The sequence below is a fragment of the Pelophylax lessonae genome, assembly GCF_965119305.1.
Source record: "Pelophylax lessonae genome assembly, chromosome: 9".
NCBI lineage: Eukaryota > Metazoa > Chordata > Amphibia > Anura > Ranidae > Pelophylax > Pelophylax lessonae.
Genome location: NC_138776.1, coordinates 156,964,791 through 156,979,333, shown reverse-complemented (window position 1 = coordinate 156,979,333; position 14,543 = coordinate 156,964,791). Strand labels below are relative to the sequence as shown.

The following is a 14,543-nucleotide window of genomic DNA, read 5'->3' as shown; positions in this document are numbered from 1 at the left end:
TGCTGACCCCTCAAAATAAGTCAACACACAGCCAATAATGTCTAAACTGCTGGCAACAAAAGTGAGTACACCCCTTAGTAAAAATGTCCAAATTGGGCCCAATTAGCCATCTCCCTCCCCAGTGTCATGTGACTCGTTAGTGTTACAAGGTCTCAGGTGTGAATGGGGAGCAGGTGTGTTCAATTTGGTGTTATCGCTCTTCATGGCAAAAGAACTCTCTGAGGATCTAAAAAAAAAAAAAAATTGTTGCTCTACATAAAGATGGTCTAGGCTATAAGAAGATTGCCAAGACCCTGAAACTGAGCTGCAGAATGGTGGCCAAGACCATACAGCGGTTTAACAGGACAGGTTCCACTTGGAACAGGCCCCGCCATTGTCGAACAAAAAAGTCGAGTGCACGTGCTCAACGTCATCCAGAGGTTGTCTTTGGGAAATAGACGTATGAGTGCTGCCAGCATTGTTGCAGAGGTTGAAGGGGTGGGGGGTCAGCCTGTCAGTGCTCAGACCATACGCCGCACACTGCATCAAATTGGTCTGCATGGCTGTCGTCCCAGGAGGAAGCCTCTCCTAAAGATGATGCAAAAGAAAGCCTGCAAGCACTTTTCTGAAGACAAGCAGACTAAGGACATGAATTTCTGTTGAGCATCTGTGGGGTATCCTCAAATGGAAGGTGGAGGAGCTCAAGGTCTCTAACATCCACCAGGACTCCAGTGGCAACCTGTGAAGCTCTCTCATGCCCAAGAGGATTAAGGCAGTGCTGGAAAATAATGGTGGCCACAGTATATATTGATATTTTGTGCCCAATTTTGACATTTTCATTTAGGGGTGTACTCACTTTTGTTGCCAGCTGTTTAGACACTAACGTCTGTGTGTTGAGTTATTTTGAGGGGACAGCAAATTTACACTGTTATACAAGCTGTACACTCACTCCTTTACATTATAGCAAAGTGTCAATTCTTCAGTGTTGTCACATGAAAAGATATAATAAAATATATACAAATATGTGAGGGGTGTATTTACTTTTGTGAGATACTGTATATTTTTTTATAGCAGAGACCCTAGAGAATAAAATGGTGATTCTTGCAATCTTTTATGTCACACTGTATTTGCGCAGAAGTCTTTCAAATGCAGTTTTTTTGGGAAAAAATATACTTAATTGAATTTAAAAAACCAAACAGTAAAGTTAGCCCAATTTTTTTGTATAATGTAAAAGATGATGTTTTGCCGATAATCGTGCGAGAATCGTGATCTTTATTCTAAGCAAAAAAATTGTGATTCTTATTTTATCCAGAATCGTGCAGCTCTAGTAGCAGATTACAAATGGTATACAGAGAACTATGTACAAAAAGTCATGTGGACATGTAGCAATTAATACATGGGGAGGGAGGCACTTGTGCTTACTATGCACGACGAAGCACATTTAAAGCAACAGTGTTCCCATAACAAATTTGGTAAATAGATTCGCTAAATCCAACATAAAAAATCATGTTGATTAGAGGCAGTCAAAAGATTTTGAATAGTACACAAGACATTGATGTACTACAGACAATCATATAGTACTATCACCGATTTATCTACGGTGGACATACATACAGGAAAGAATGAACAGCTGGAGAGGAAGAGGGGGGGGGGGGAGAAAAGGGGAGAACTGATCAGGAGGAGATGAAGAACAAAGGGAAGCACACAGGAAACCGGCGCAATGCGACAGTTGTGGATTACGAAAATGGTTTATAAGATCAGACCTCATTGAGGCTTATTGGAAGGGTAGCATTCAGTTTCTCCATCCATAAAGTCTCACGTTATAAAAAGGCCCTGTCCCAGTCACAACCCCTTGGATCCTGAGGGACAACCTCAAAACTAGGAATTTCGCTACCTGGAAGTTAAATCTATAGTGTAGTTGGTATCCCATTAGTGGAATAGTATAAGTGATCACCAATCCGTTGGCAAAACTCCCAGATGGTTTTCCCCACTTAGAAAGCGTTACAGTCACATATCATCAAATATATATGTACCACAGTTATCAGGGGTACGTGATGAGGACAGTTCACTATTTGGTAATCTAAAGGTGAAGCCCTCAAGAACCCAAGGGCAGTGTGGACATTGTCCATGCTGAGAGATGCCGAGATGCCTTGATTACTGATAGGTAAACTTTGCTCAGTTCTATAAGGGATATGGCCCTATGAAAGACCAGCTCAGGGGTTGTCCTAATGTATTTATTAAGGATATGGTGATCAGCTAGCAGGTGCCAATGATTGGATAAGATGGTTTGAAGTTGGTGATGTTGGGCTGAAAATCTGATAGTGATCCTGATTGTGTCTGGTTGCCTAGGTTTTGGATGATCATACAATAGAGAGGTTTGCGTAGAAGAGGCATTCCCATAGAAAGTTTGCCTGTGTGACAAAATCTTCTTTGGTGCAGTTTCTTTGCAGCTGCAGATATTGTGCATACGGGATACTGCGGACCAAAGGTTTGGGATGTGCGCTGGACGCATGCAACAGTATGTTACCAGCCATAGGTTTGCGGTATTGGTTGGTGCCAATTATACCATCCGGATATTTGATATTCATCAAATCTGGAAAGCAGCTCTGCTTGTCATTGTAGCTAAAGGTAAAGTGCAAATTAAAGTTTTTGATGCTACCAACAGAGAATATAATTAAAGTATGGTGCAAATATATCCCCCGAAAATACCTGTCTTTCCCAACCACCAAGGTAAAGATGCGCATAAGAGGACGCTCATGAAGTCCCCATAGCCACGTCTTGGGTTTGTAAAAAATGTTGTTCCATAACCATTAAGTAGTTTCTAATTAAAATGAAATGAAGTAACTTTAGGATGAAGGCATTTAAGGAGGTCCAGGTTGTCTGGTCTTGCTCCATCAGGAACCATTCAGCCATCTGGACGCCCCGCTCATGGGTAATACTTGAGTACAAGGCATTGATATCAACAGCCACGAGCAGGGCATCCAGAGGGATCTGAATACCCCCGATGTACTTGAGAAGATCAGTAGTGTCCCATATAAAAGATGGTAGGCCTAGAACATCACTCCTATCTTGGAGGAGTGCATGAGGCAGATACCCGAAAAAATACAAAAGCAGAAAGTTGGCTCTGTGAAAAGAGGCTTAAAAGTGCTAACTCTGTACTCTTGATTGGGGCAGCATATGCTTGTGTTAAGTTGCCCTTTCTTCAGGTTTCCACAAAAGGAGAAGAAGAATGGTATTATAGAACCCATTTGACATTAAATGGTGTTGTTGTGGAATATACCTTATATTATAATATCTAAGAACTGACATGTTTAATAGGAATGCCATTCATTCTACGTCACTTTGAGATATAGCGCTGCAATTTAGTATTAATAGCTCACAGCCAATGGCTGTGAGTGCTGATCACTGTGTTTTGGTGGGGAGGCAGTCCACAAGAACACAATAACTCAGTGGGGAGACCGAAGCAAAAACATTTGATGTGTAAGTATGGCAAACTGTACAGAGGGCTGAACGCAAGGACACCCCCAAAAATCAAAGTTGCTGAAATTTCCATGCAGCAACTCAAAATGGTACCTAGTAGTTTGTATGGCCCCCACGTGCTTTGATGCATGCCTGACAACGTTGGGGAAGGTTCCCAATGAGACGATGGAAGGTGTCCTGGGGTATTTCCTCCCAGATCTGAACTAGGGCATCACTAAGCTCCTAAACAGACTGAGGTGCAACCTGGCGGTGTTGGATGGACCGAAACATAATGTCCCAGTAGTGTTCTATTGGATTTAGGTCAGGTGAGCGTGGGGGCCATTCAATGGTATCAATTCCTTCATTCTCCAGGAACTGGCAGCATACTTTCGCCACATAAGGCTGGGCATTGTCGTGCACCAAAAGGAAAGTAGGGTTTCAAAATGGGTCCAAGAATTTCATCCTAATTCCTAATGGGAGTCAGGGCAGGGTACCATTGTCTAGCCTGTAGAGATCTCTGCATCCCTCTGTGGATATGCCTCCCCAGACCATCACTGACCCACCACCAAACGGGTCGTGCTGAACGATGTTACAAGCAGCATAACGTTCTCCATGGCTTCTTCAGACCCTTTCATATGTGCTCAGGGTGAACCTGCTCTCATCTGTGAAAAGCATAGGGTGCCAGTGGCGGACCTGCCAGTTGTGGTGTACAATGGCAAATGCCAATTGAGCTCCACGGTGCTGGGCAGAGAGCACAGGGCCCACTAGAGGACATTAGGTCCTCAAGCCACCCTCATGAAGTCTGTTTCTGATGGTTTGGTCAGAGACATTCACACCAGTGGCCTGCTAGAGGACATTTTGTAGGGATCTGGCTGTGCTCATCCCGTTCCTTCATATATAAAGAAACAGATACCAGTCCTTCTGATGGGTTAAGGATATTCTATGGCTCTGTCCAGCTCTCCTAGAGTAACTGCCTGTCTCCTGGAATCCCCTCAATGCTCTTGAGACTGTGCTGGGAGACACAGCGAACCTTCTGGCAAATGCATGTATTGATGTGCCATCCTAGAGAAGTTGGACTGCCTGTACAACCTTACCTAATCTGTACTTACCTATAGGGTCCAGGTATCAGGTATCAGGTATCAGTAGTGACACTGACCCTAGCCAAATGCAAAACTAGTGAAAAACAGTTAGCAAAAATGAGTAGGAAAACAACATTTCAGTGGCCTCCACCTGTAAAAACATTCCTGTTTTGGGGGGTTGTCTCATTGTTACCCATCTAGTGCACCTGTCAATTTAATTAAAATCAAAGCAGAGAGAAACTAATATACAACCCCCTCTGCTATTTAGCTGACCAGACTTGACTTGATACTGTGCGCTGAATAAAAAGTTTTCCTTTATTTTTTTTTAAACAGTGTGTGTGTGTGTGTGTTTGTATGTATATATATATATATATATATATATATATATACACACACACACAAACACTCCACGATCACTTTATTAGATACACCTGTTTAAATGTGTATATTGTAACACGGGGGGGGGGGGGCGTTAGCTATAGTGGTAGATGCGTCTTTTAAGGCAATCACATCAGTCAGGACTTTGGTTTTAGGGCATGGCGGCCCATTTTTAATAAAAGGCAAAAAGAAAAGTCCATAACATAGGTTTCCCACGCAGAGGTTCTTTTCCAGCCAATATATGACAAACAGAAAATGCTAGCACACCTGGCTCTTAAGCTCTCACTCAGCTTTTCAGTTGCAGTAGCTCTGCTCTTTATGCTGGTCCCCAGACAACAAATTCTCTGAAGCTGACAGCTTCACTCTGGCCTTAGTCCTCAGGCCGTCACCTGTCTCTTGCTGACACACACATGCTCTGGCTGCCACCTGCAGCCTCTGACTCTGACTCCTAGAGACCTCCTGTGTCTCTTGGGTGGAGTCGTCTCCAACTGGGAGCTCTGAGGTATTCCTTCACCTCTGTTATAAGGGCTGTGTGCACCTGAGCACACACCCTGCTGGTCATTCACAAAACATGGACACAGGGTTGGAGATTCCGTCCCACCCAAGGCACAATGGAACCTCCAAACTTCAGAGCCCTATCCATGTATACCAAAACCTTGAGAAAGGTGCAAGAGCAGTTTTCTCCACTGCACATCTATGCTCTGTAGTGTCCTTTAAATTACCATTTTCTCTATCGTTCATTGACGGACACAGTCCTCTGATCCGTATCAGTAGGGTTATACTGCCCCCTACAGGAGTAGGACACTAGGCAGAAAAAAAGTTTTGGCTATGCCTACATGCAGTCCCAGAGGGTACACCCTCTCTTCCTGCATGGGATGTCAGTTTTAATCTGCCTAGTCAGGAGTAAGGACCTAGTTCCTTGCTGGGATCTTTGGTCCTGGCATAAAAGTATTTTTTTATGTAGATTTTTTTAACTAGCCTTTTTCTCCGGAATTATTTCCTGTGAGATTTTCAAGCAACTATGCCGGGCTGGGCGACGGGCTGGATATCTAGATCCAGTGGTCACCCTAGTTTCGCCAGCGAGCGCATGCAGGCCTTAGCTCCCCGCTGGGTTGGCCGCGACATAGTCCCACTGGACAGGGACTGGCCCCGTGAATTAAACGCCGTAAAAAGGTCGCACATGACAGGGTCTAGGCCTATGTTGTAGCGTTCCTATTTGGCCTACAGCCCCCACACTGCAGCGGAGAGGGGTCCTTTCAGGAGATGGTTCTCGCCTGTGTTCCTGGCACTCCTGGGTTTCCCTCTGTCCTGTTGTGCAACCCCCCCTTCCCATGTTGGTGACTGCTTGGGCCTACCTGAGGCTGGGACCTAGTGTGCAGGCTGCATGGGGGGGCCGGGGGGAGCGCCATCCACAGTGCTCGGTCGATCGTGTGGGGGGGGCCTCGGTCAGTTACTCCAGGGCTTCCTGCTGCAGGATGGTGTAGGGGGGCTGGCAGGGGGTCTCCATGTGGGTCCTGTTGCCGCACGGGGCTGCCATTTTGTTGTAGCTTTGTCTTCTTTTATGGCAGCGGCCATCTTGGTACACCTGTTTTCTGCCATTTTGCGGTTGATTCTCTGCTGTGAATCTAGGTGGGAGTGCCTGGAGGCTTTTTCTGGGAGGTGGAGCCCCTCCCTTCACCCTGGGCAGTTTCCATTGCTCACTCCCTTATGGAAGGGCTTGCTGGTTATACGTGCTGTCCTGAGAATGCATATTGGGACAGTGGGTTCTGGGGGCCCCTTTCTCTCTCTGTTAGGGATCTTTGGGCATGCCTGACCTGCGGGGGGCACTGTAGCACGGTGGGACCGTTTTTTTGCAAAAAAAAATGTAATTTTTGTCATTTTTTTTTACTAATTTTGCTGGCGGGTTCTTCTGGTTCAGTATGGACCATGCAGACCATGTGACCCTACCTGACCCCCCTCACGGAGGCTGCTGGGCCTTTCCAGAGCTCCACTGTCCATCAGTGCGATTTCTGCAGTTCGGGAAGCATTTGGGCCTGGGTGGAGGTGGCCTTGAGAGGGCATGGTACTCTAAACCGTTTCTCCACTTACCCCTGCCTCATCTGATGTCTCGGATTCTGAGTCTGACTCAGCCAGCGCAGACGGGGGCCTCCCTGCCGTGTCTGTTACCTCGCGCCCCGTCTCCTCGGATAATGAGAATGACATTTCTACCTCCCCTCCCGTGCATAATACAGGCGCTGGTGGATGCACTGGTTGTTTTCGGTGACAACCTGCAATTTGGAGGAAGCAGCGGCGCAGGTTGCATCTGGCACACATGCCATCCGGAGCAGCCTAATTTGCTTGCATACTCATAAAGAATGTGACCATCTGAGACATTCCCCTGGGGTGTTTAAGTGGCTGCTAGACGTTACCCATTTAAGGAGTCTCTGGTAAGGTGGACTGTACCGCCTAAGGTGGACCTACGGTTTCTAGGCTGAATAGGACTGCCGTTGTTCCAGTGGAGGTATCCCTGTCCTTTAAGGACCTGGGGGAAAGGATGCACTGGGAACAGTGTTTGTGATTGCCCTTGCCACGAAGACTGTGCCTGACGGACAGAGTTCCAATGCTGTGACTTGGTGAGGAGCGAGTCCCTCCTGCCCTTGGGGAGCTGTTGGACCAACTTGCGTGGGGGCTGCAATTTGTTGCGATGCCGCACTGGGCACGGCTCCTTTATTGGGTCACCTTTTGGTTTTGGCGGTGGTTATCCGGCCTATCCTTGGCCGGAGTGTTGGTCTGCGGATCAAACTTCTAAGAAGGGCTTAATGAATCTCCATTTTCAGGGGGATCGCCTGTTTGGCACTGCCCTGGATGAAATTATATAAGGGACTCACGGGGGGGGGGGGGGAGTGCTTTTCTTCCTCAGGCTATAAGGGTAAGGGCCTTTAGTCATCCTTTTTCAGCTCACGAACAGTTTCTTTGTCCCTCGGAGACAGTCGATGTGGTGAAGTCCTTCAAGACTTCCTCGGGTGGTTCCAAACGACCCTGTTCCAAACGAAGATTGTTTGTTTTTTTCCAGACCTGCGGACAAGGTCTACTCTGCCTGAAGATACGTCCTCACCCATATTTGGGGTGGGGGGCTTCTTTGCCGGTTCTCGGACCTGCGGCTGGCCAAGATCCCAGGCAGCTGGGTTCAGGAGGTCATGCGGTCCAGTTGCAAGATCGGGTTTTGATCCGTTTTTTCCGGTAAGGTTTTCCCTTCCAATGTACGTCTGTCCCCGGATCGCTTGCAGGCGCTCTATAGGGCAGTTCAGGCTCTGGCTCAACAAGGCTGGACCTACTGGCCCTTGATGGTTCCGTGTGGATCAAAAATTCAAGATGGTATACACACAATGGTGGCTTCCCTACATCAGGGGGATTCCTGGCCTCCATAGACATCTAAGATTCCTACCTTCACATCCCGTTATGTGCAGGACACCAACGGGTTCTCCATTTTTGCCATGGGGGAAGGATCTCTATTGGTCTCGCTTTTGCTCCTCTGGTCTTCACAAAGATGTTGGCTCCGGTCCTGGTGCTGTTGCGGTCCTGGGTTCCTGGCCGATCTGCTTCTCCGTGTTGAGTCCCCTACGGTGATGAATTTGGAAGTCACCATGAGAACTCTGGAGGAGTTTGGATGGGTTCTGGACCTTCAGAAGTCATCCCTGGTCCCTTCCATGAGACTGGACTATCTGGGCCTGACTTTGGACTCGTCCTCAGTCAGGGTCTTTCTCACTACGGGGAAAAAACTCTTAGAACCTCAGTCTGCGGTTCAACTGTTACTGACCAGCACATGGTCATCCCTTCAGACCTGTATGCAAGTTCTGGGACTGATGGTGTTGTCTTTCAAGATGGTCCCTTTCACTCAATCCCTCTTGAGGATCCCCCAGAAGGCAATCCTTCTAAAATGGGACTAGAATCCAAACTCTCTGGATATTCGGATCCGGCTGAGCCAGGTGGCCAGGGAGTCTTGATCTGGAATCCTTCATCCCCTTTTTACTGGACAATTGTCACCACGGATGCAAGCCTGTCCGGGTGGGGAGGAGTCCTTGGCAGGTTCATTGCTTAGGGAGTATGGTCCCTGGAGGATCCAGGTTACGGATCATTGTCCTGGAGCTGAGATCCGGCTTTGCCTAGTTCACTGGACCGGGCACCTGCAGCTGTTCAGTGCGCATTCATTCGGACTGTGCCACGACCGTGGCTTATGTCATTCACCAATGGGGCCAAAAGGGTGTCCTTGCGGTCTTGGAAGTGACAGACATTCTTTGTTGGGCAGAGCACCTTGTTCCAGCTCTCTCCGCTGTTCCCTATCCGGATGTGGAAAATTGGCAGGTGGATTGCCTCAGTCGACAGGCCTTGAATGCAGGGGAATGGTCCCTTCATCCGGAGGTGTTCCAGCAATTGTGCCTTCGTTGGGGCACTCCAGACGTGGATCTGTCGGTGTCACATCTGCAGGATAGTTGTCAGGAAAGGAATTACCATTCAGCAACAATAGAACGCTGGAGGCAGATCAGGTGTGTCACCACGCCCATCTCCCCAGCCCTGGCCCTATATAAAGCACTCTCTGGCTGTGCTTCAGTGCTGGTTTATCATCAGCTCTAGTACCTGTGACCTGTTTGTTTATCTGCGTTCCTGCTTTTGACCCGGCTTGCTCCTTGACCCATCTGCACTTCTCCTTGTTTGACCTCGGCTTGCCTGACAACTCTTTGCCTAAACCATACCTCTGCTGGATATTCTGTGTACCAACCTCGGCCTGGATTCCACGGACTCTCTCCTTGTCTTACCCCTCTGTACCTCCATTTCCTCGGACTGATTCACTGTGTATGACCCTCGGCCTGGCATTAACCTTTTGTCTCTTGTTTCAAGCATCTATAGATCTCCTGGAAGCAGTCCTGAATCACCATCCATCCATCCAGGATCCATCCGCATCCAGTGCTCCTTGGGACGTGTCATCTCCTGTTTCACCACCAGGGGTGATCCGCACCGAGCTGCAAAGGAAGCCCTCTCAGCACTTTGGCCTCCACCAAGGTAACTGACAGCATAAACCAGCCATGTCAGAGGCCGACAGAGGTGCTTCCCAGCTCGAGGCCCTATGCCAGCAGGTTTCAGCCCTGACCCAAGCTGTGCAAAGGCTACAAGATGGGTACTTCCAGCTAGAGGGTCGAGTACTCAACATGGCCGGCCCTTCTCCACCTGATCCGAATCAGCCATCCACTAGCTCGCTGCAGGCTCCGGCCCAACCCGACCAAGCTAGCTCCAGCCATTCAGCTCCGCCCCCGGAACCACGGGTGCCCACGCCGGAACGCTTCCGTGGGGAGCGTAGGAAATTCAGGGCCTTCAAGAATGCTTGTTTATTATACCTAGCCCTTCAACCTAGGACCTTTTCCTCTGAGTCCGTCAAGGTGGGATTCATAATTTCCCTACTGGCCGAAGAACCTCAGACTTGGGCACACAATCTCTTGGAACAGAAGAGTCCAATCCTGAATTCCACAAACTCTTTCTTTGAGGCTATGGCCCAATTATACGAGGATCCCCAGCGTATGGTCACGGCAGAATCGGCCCTGCATGCCCTCCAGCAAAACAAACGCCCGGCCGAGGACTATACGGTAGACTTCCGTAGATGGGCAGCCGACACGGACTGGAACGAGGCAGCATTGAAATACCAGTACCGTCATGGCCTCTCGGAAGCTTTAAAAGACGAGCTGGGGGGGCGTGGCTTGCGCACGTGCTGCATGGACGCTTGAGCTGAGAGCTCTCTGTACCCGGCCGACTCTTACCCCAGCATATCCGAGGCACAGCGACCTCTGACACTCGACACTTACCAGATCACCTAGCTGAACACATCGGGAAGATGACCAGCCGTAAGAGGAAGGATGAGCGGGGCCCGAAAAAGCTCACGGCCTTCTTCTTTCCACAGCCGCCTTTCCCTGAGAGGATCCAAGATGGCGCCGCAGCGCGACATGACGGCGGGAGCCCTGCGGCCTACACGGATCTCCCTGATGCGGTCCCATCGTCATCTCCTGAGGACTCCCCCTCACTGCCTCCTATGCCGGACTCCTCTCCTGCAACACCGATATCGGGTAGTCCAGCGAAGTCGAGGATGCGCATGGACCCTGCTAATCCTCCCGGGATTGATGTGAGTACATCTTTTGCCTCTATGCACTCTATGACAGCACTTCAATCCTCTATTGCTGCGTTTCCCACTACTGGCCAGCCTGTCCTGGACACCACAATGAAAAACATGTTAATGACTTTCCAATCCTCCCTTATGGCTAATCTCACCACCATAATGGACAGATTTACATATGAAATGAGACATATGGGCAGCAGGGTGTCACATATGGAGCATGGTATGCAGGAATGTGCTGAAACGGTAAATGACCTTGTGGACGCTTATCAGGAGCAAAGGGAGGACACAGAATGGATTAAATCCAAAATAGCGGATTTGGAGGATCGTTCGCGCCGCAATAACATCAAGCTGCGCGGCATTCCTGAATCAGTGCAGCCGAACGATCTTCTCCAGCATGCATCCACTCTTTTCTCTACTTTGGTCCCAGAATTGGCTCCTATCGAACTGACTATTGACAGAATTCACAGAATCCCTAAGCCCCGCCACCTGGAAGATTCTGTGCCCAGAGATGTGCTTTTGCGCATGCACTTCTATCCCGCCAAAGAAAAAATCCTCAAGGTATCCAGGCAGCTGGGAACACTACCTGATCCTTATGCAGCAGTGCAGCTCTACGCTGACTTGTCTCAGCATACCCTACAACAAAGGAGGCAACTGAAAACCCTCACAAAAGCCCTTTTCAATCATAAAATTCTGTATAAGTGGCGCCACCCGGCGACTTTGCTTGTTACTCACAATGGGATCCCGCACACCATATCCACCATAGAAGGAGGAATGCGGCTCCTTCACTCTTGGGGTATCATCCTGGATCCCCCGAGGAACTTCCATGATGGCTCTCAACATTCTTCCTCATCCCGTTCGAGACCTCAACAAGGACAAGGACGCCAAAATCACCGACCATGACAAGCTGTGCTTCCCTGCTTTCTCGTCTACTAGCCCGGCCGGGCTACAGCTCTTTCTTTATTCTGTTCCTGTAACCAGTTAATCCACCCTGGTGGATGTCCCCTGTTTCTTTATCAGTAGGCCTCTCCGTAGGATACCCCTACTGATTTTCAGTGCACATCGGCCACTCAACCCACTTACCGAGCATAGTTCAAGCAGCCTCATTGGGTTGCTCATCAGAGCAGTATTGCATACTCATTGTTCTTTTTGTTGTCTGCTTCTATTTTTGTGTACCCCACCTTTAGTGCCTTCATTCATCAGCGGCAGTAACTCTCGGAAACGAGTGACAGCGACTGAACCCGTCTGCCTTTTTGGACACCCCCTGATACCTGGAGTCCTCACCAGTGACGCAAGACTCACTATAAGCCGCCTGCCATCGGGACTTCAGGTACTGTCTTCACCTTCTTTGACATATCACTGTCTTCAACTACACACCTCTACCAGCCATGTCTCTCAATGTTCTCTCCCTGAATGCCAGGGGCCTTAACCACCCTGTAAAACGGTCCTCGTTGTGGAAATCTGCTCTCTCCTTTCAGAGTGACATAATATGTGTGCAGGAAACTCATTTCTCCCAATCCGCAACTCCCAAATGTTCCCATACTCAATTTCCCCACATATATCTGGCGTCAGGCAAGAAAAAGCGCAAAGGGGTTCTAATAGCCATCCACCAGTCCTTGTCATACCAACTTCATGACTCTATCATAGACCCGAAAGGTCGTTACATCATCCTCCAGTGCATTATAGACAATCGCAATCTCACTTTGGTTAATCTCTATGCGCCTAATGTGCACCAGATGACCTTTATCCGATCGATTGTGGACAAAGCTAAATCCCTCCAATGGGGACATTTACTACTATGCGGTGACTTCAATCTGGCTCCTGACAGTGCTATGGATTCATCTGCCTCTCCTAAGAAGCACAACACTTCCCTGTCCAAGTTTTTGTGGGAATCTGATTTGTATGACGCGTGGAGGTGCTGTCATGCAGGGGAGAGGGACTATTCTTACCTTTCCCCTCGTCACGGCACCTACTCGCGTATTGACCTGTGCATTGCTGACAAGCATCTTTTGGATCATGTCTCATCTATCGAGCTGCACACTGCCACCTGGTCGGATCATTCCCCCTTAAGCATCTCGATTGCCTTGGGTGCTCCTAAGTTGTCCACGTTTGTGTGGAAACTTCCTAGCTATCTTATAACCAATCCGGACTACGTAGCGGAGATTCAGAATCAACTGGATTGCTTTATTAATGAAAATGCCTTGCCTGATACCGACCCGGTGGTAGTGTGGAATGCTCATAAAGCTGTATTACGCGGTTTGTTTTTACAATTGGGCGCTAGAGAACGGAAAAGGAGAACGCAGCATTTAGATACTCTTACCAACAAACTAGCGTCCCTGGATGCACAAAATAAGACAGACCCTTCCCCAGTCCTTCAGGCTCAAATCTTTGCGACTAGACAGGAACTTCGGTCTTTCTTGCTGGAGAAGTACAGTTTCTCCCTCAAGAAATGGAAAGCCAACACATACGCCACCAGTGACAAAGCCACCAAAGCTATGGCCCTTCGAATTAAGGGTCAGCGGATCAAATCCAAAATCCCTAGCATGATTCATCCCAAGACCAAAGAGAAATTGCTCAAACCTACACTTATAGCCAATGCCTTTAGTTGTTACTATGAATCCCTTTATAATCTTAGGTCAGATCACTCGACCTTCCAACCGACCCCTGCGGACATTGACGACTTTCTCGCACAAATTGAACTCCCTTCCCTTTTGCCCCAAGATATAAACTCTTTAAACAGACCCTTCTCTGACTTGGAAATCAAGACTGCTATAGCTTCGCTTCCCAACATGAAATCACCTGGACCAGACGGGTATTCTTCGGAATACTATAAGAAATTTAGTGACACCTTGACCCCCCTTCTTCGAAATGTATTTAATTCTGCTGCCTCCTCCTCATCCTTTCCGAAGGAAATGTTAAGTGCATTAATTGTGACCCTGCCTAAGCCTGGGAAGGAACCTGATCAACCTCAAAATTTTAGGCCCATATCCCTGTTAAACATGGATGTGAAGATATACGCCAAAGTTATAGCCGCCAGATTGGTGGACCTACTTCCCCAAATTATACATAAGGATCAATCGGGATTCACTAAAGGTCGCCAAGCGTCGGACGCTACTAGGCGCGTGGTTAATGTTATCCATCATGTGGGCCTCAATGGGACGCCTTCTCTGCTCCTTTCACTGGATGCGGAGAAGGCGTTCGATAGGGTCCACTGGGGGTTTCTATCAGCCGTCCTCCAAAAATTTGGATTTCGTGGATTTATTCACGACGCCATTATGGCCTTATACTCCACGCCCTCTGCGGTAGTCCGTACAACGGAAGCTATCTCTACTCCGTTTACTATCACCAATGGCACTAGGCAGGGATGTCCACTCTCCCCCCTGATTTTTAACATGATTATGGAAACTTTAGCCACTCATATCCGATCCAATCCCAAAATCTCTGGTTTACTTATGGGTGATCAACACCATAAAATTAGTCTCTTCGCGGATGATGTGATACTTATGATATCA

At 48.3% G+C, this 14,543-nt stretch overlaps 1 protein-coding gene across 1 annotated transcript; it reads left to right on the top strand.

The window, feature by feature from the left end:
• Nucleotides 1-10,755: 10,755 nt before the first annotated feature.
• LOC309563323 (uncharacterized protein) lies at nucleotides 10,756-11,934 on the top strand (the record flags this gene model as incomplete). Its single annotated transcript, XM_082267721.1, has 1 exon — nucleotides 10,756-11,934. The coding sequence occupies one exon, from the start codon at nucleotides 10,756-10,758 to the stop codon at nucleotides 11,932-11,934; it is 1,179 nt and encodes a 392-aa protein (XP_082123847.1).
• Between the last annotated feature and the right edge of the window lie 2,609 nt (nucleotides 11,935-14,543).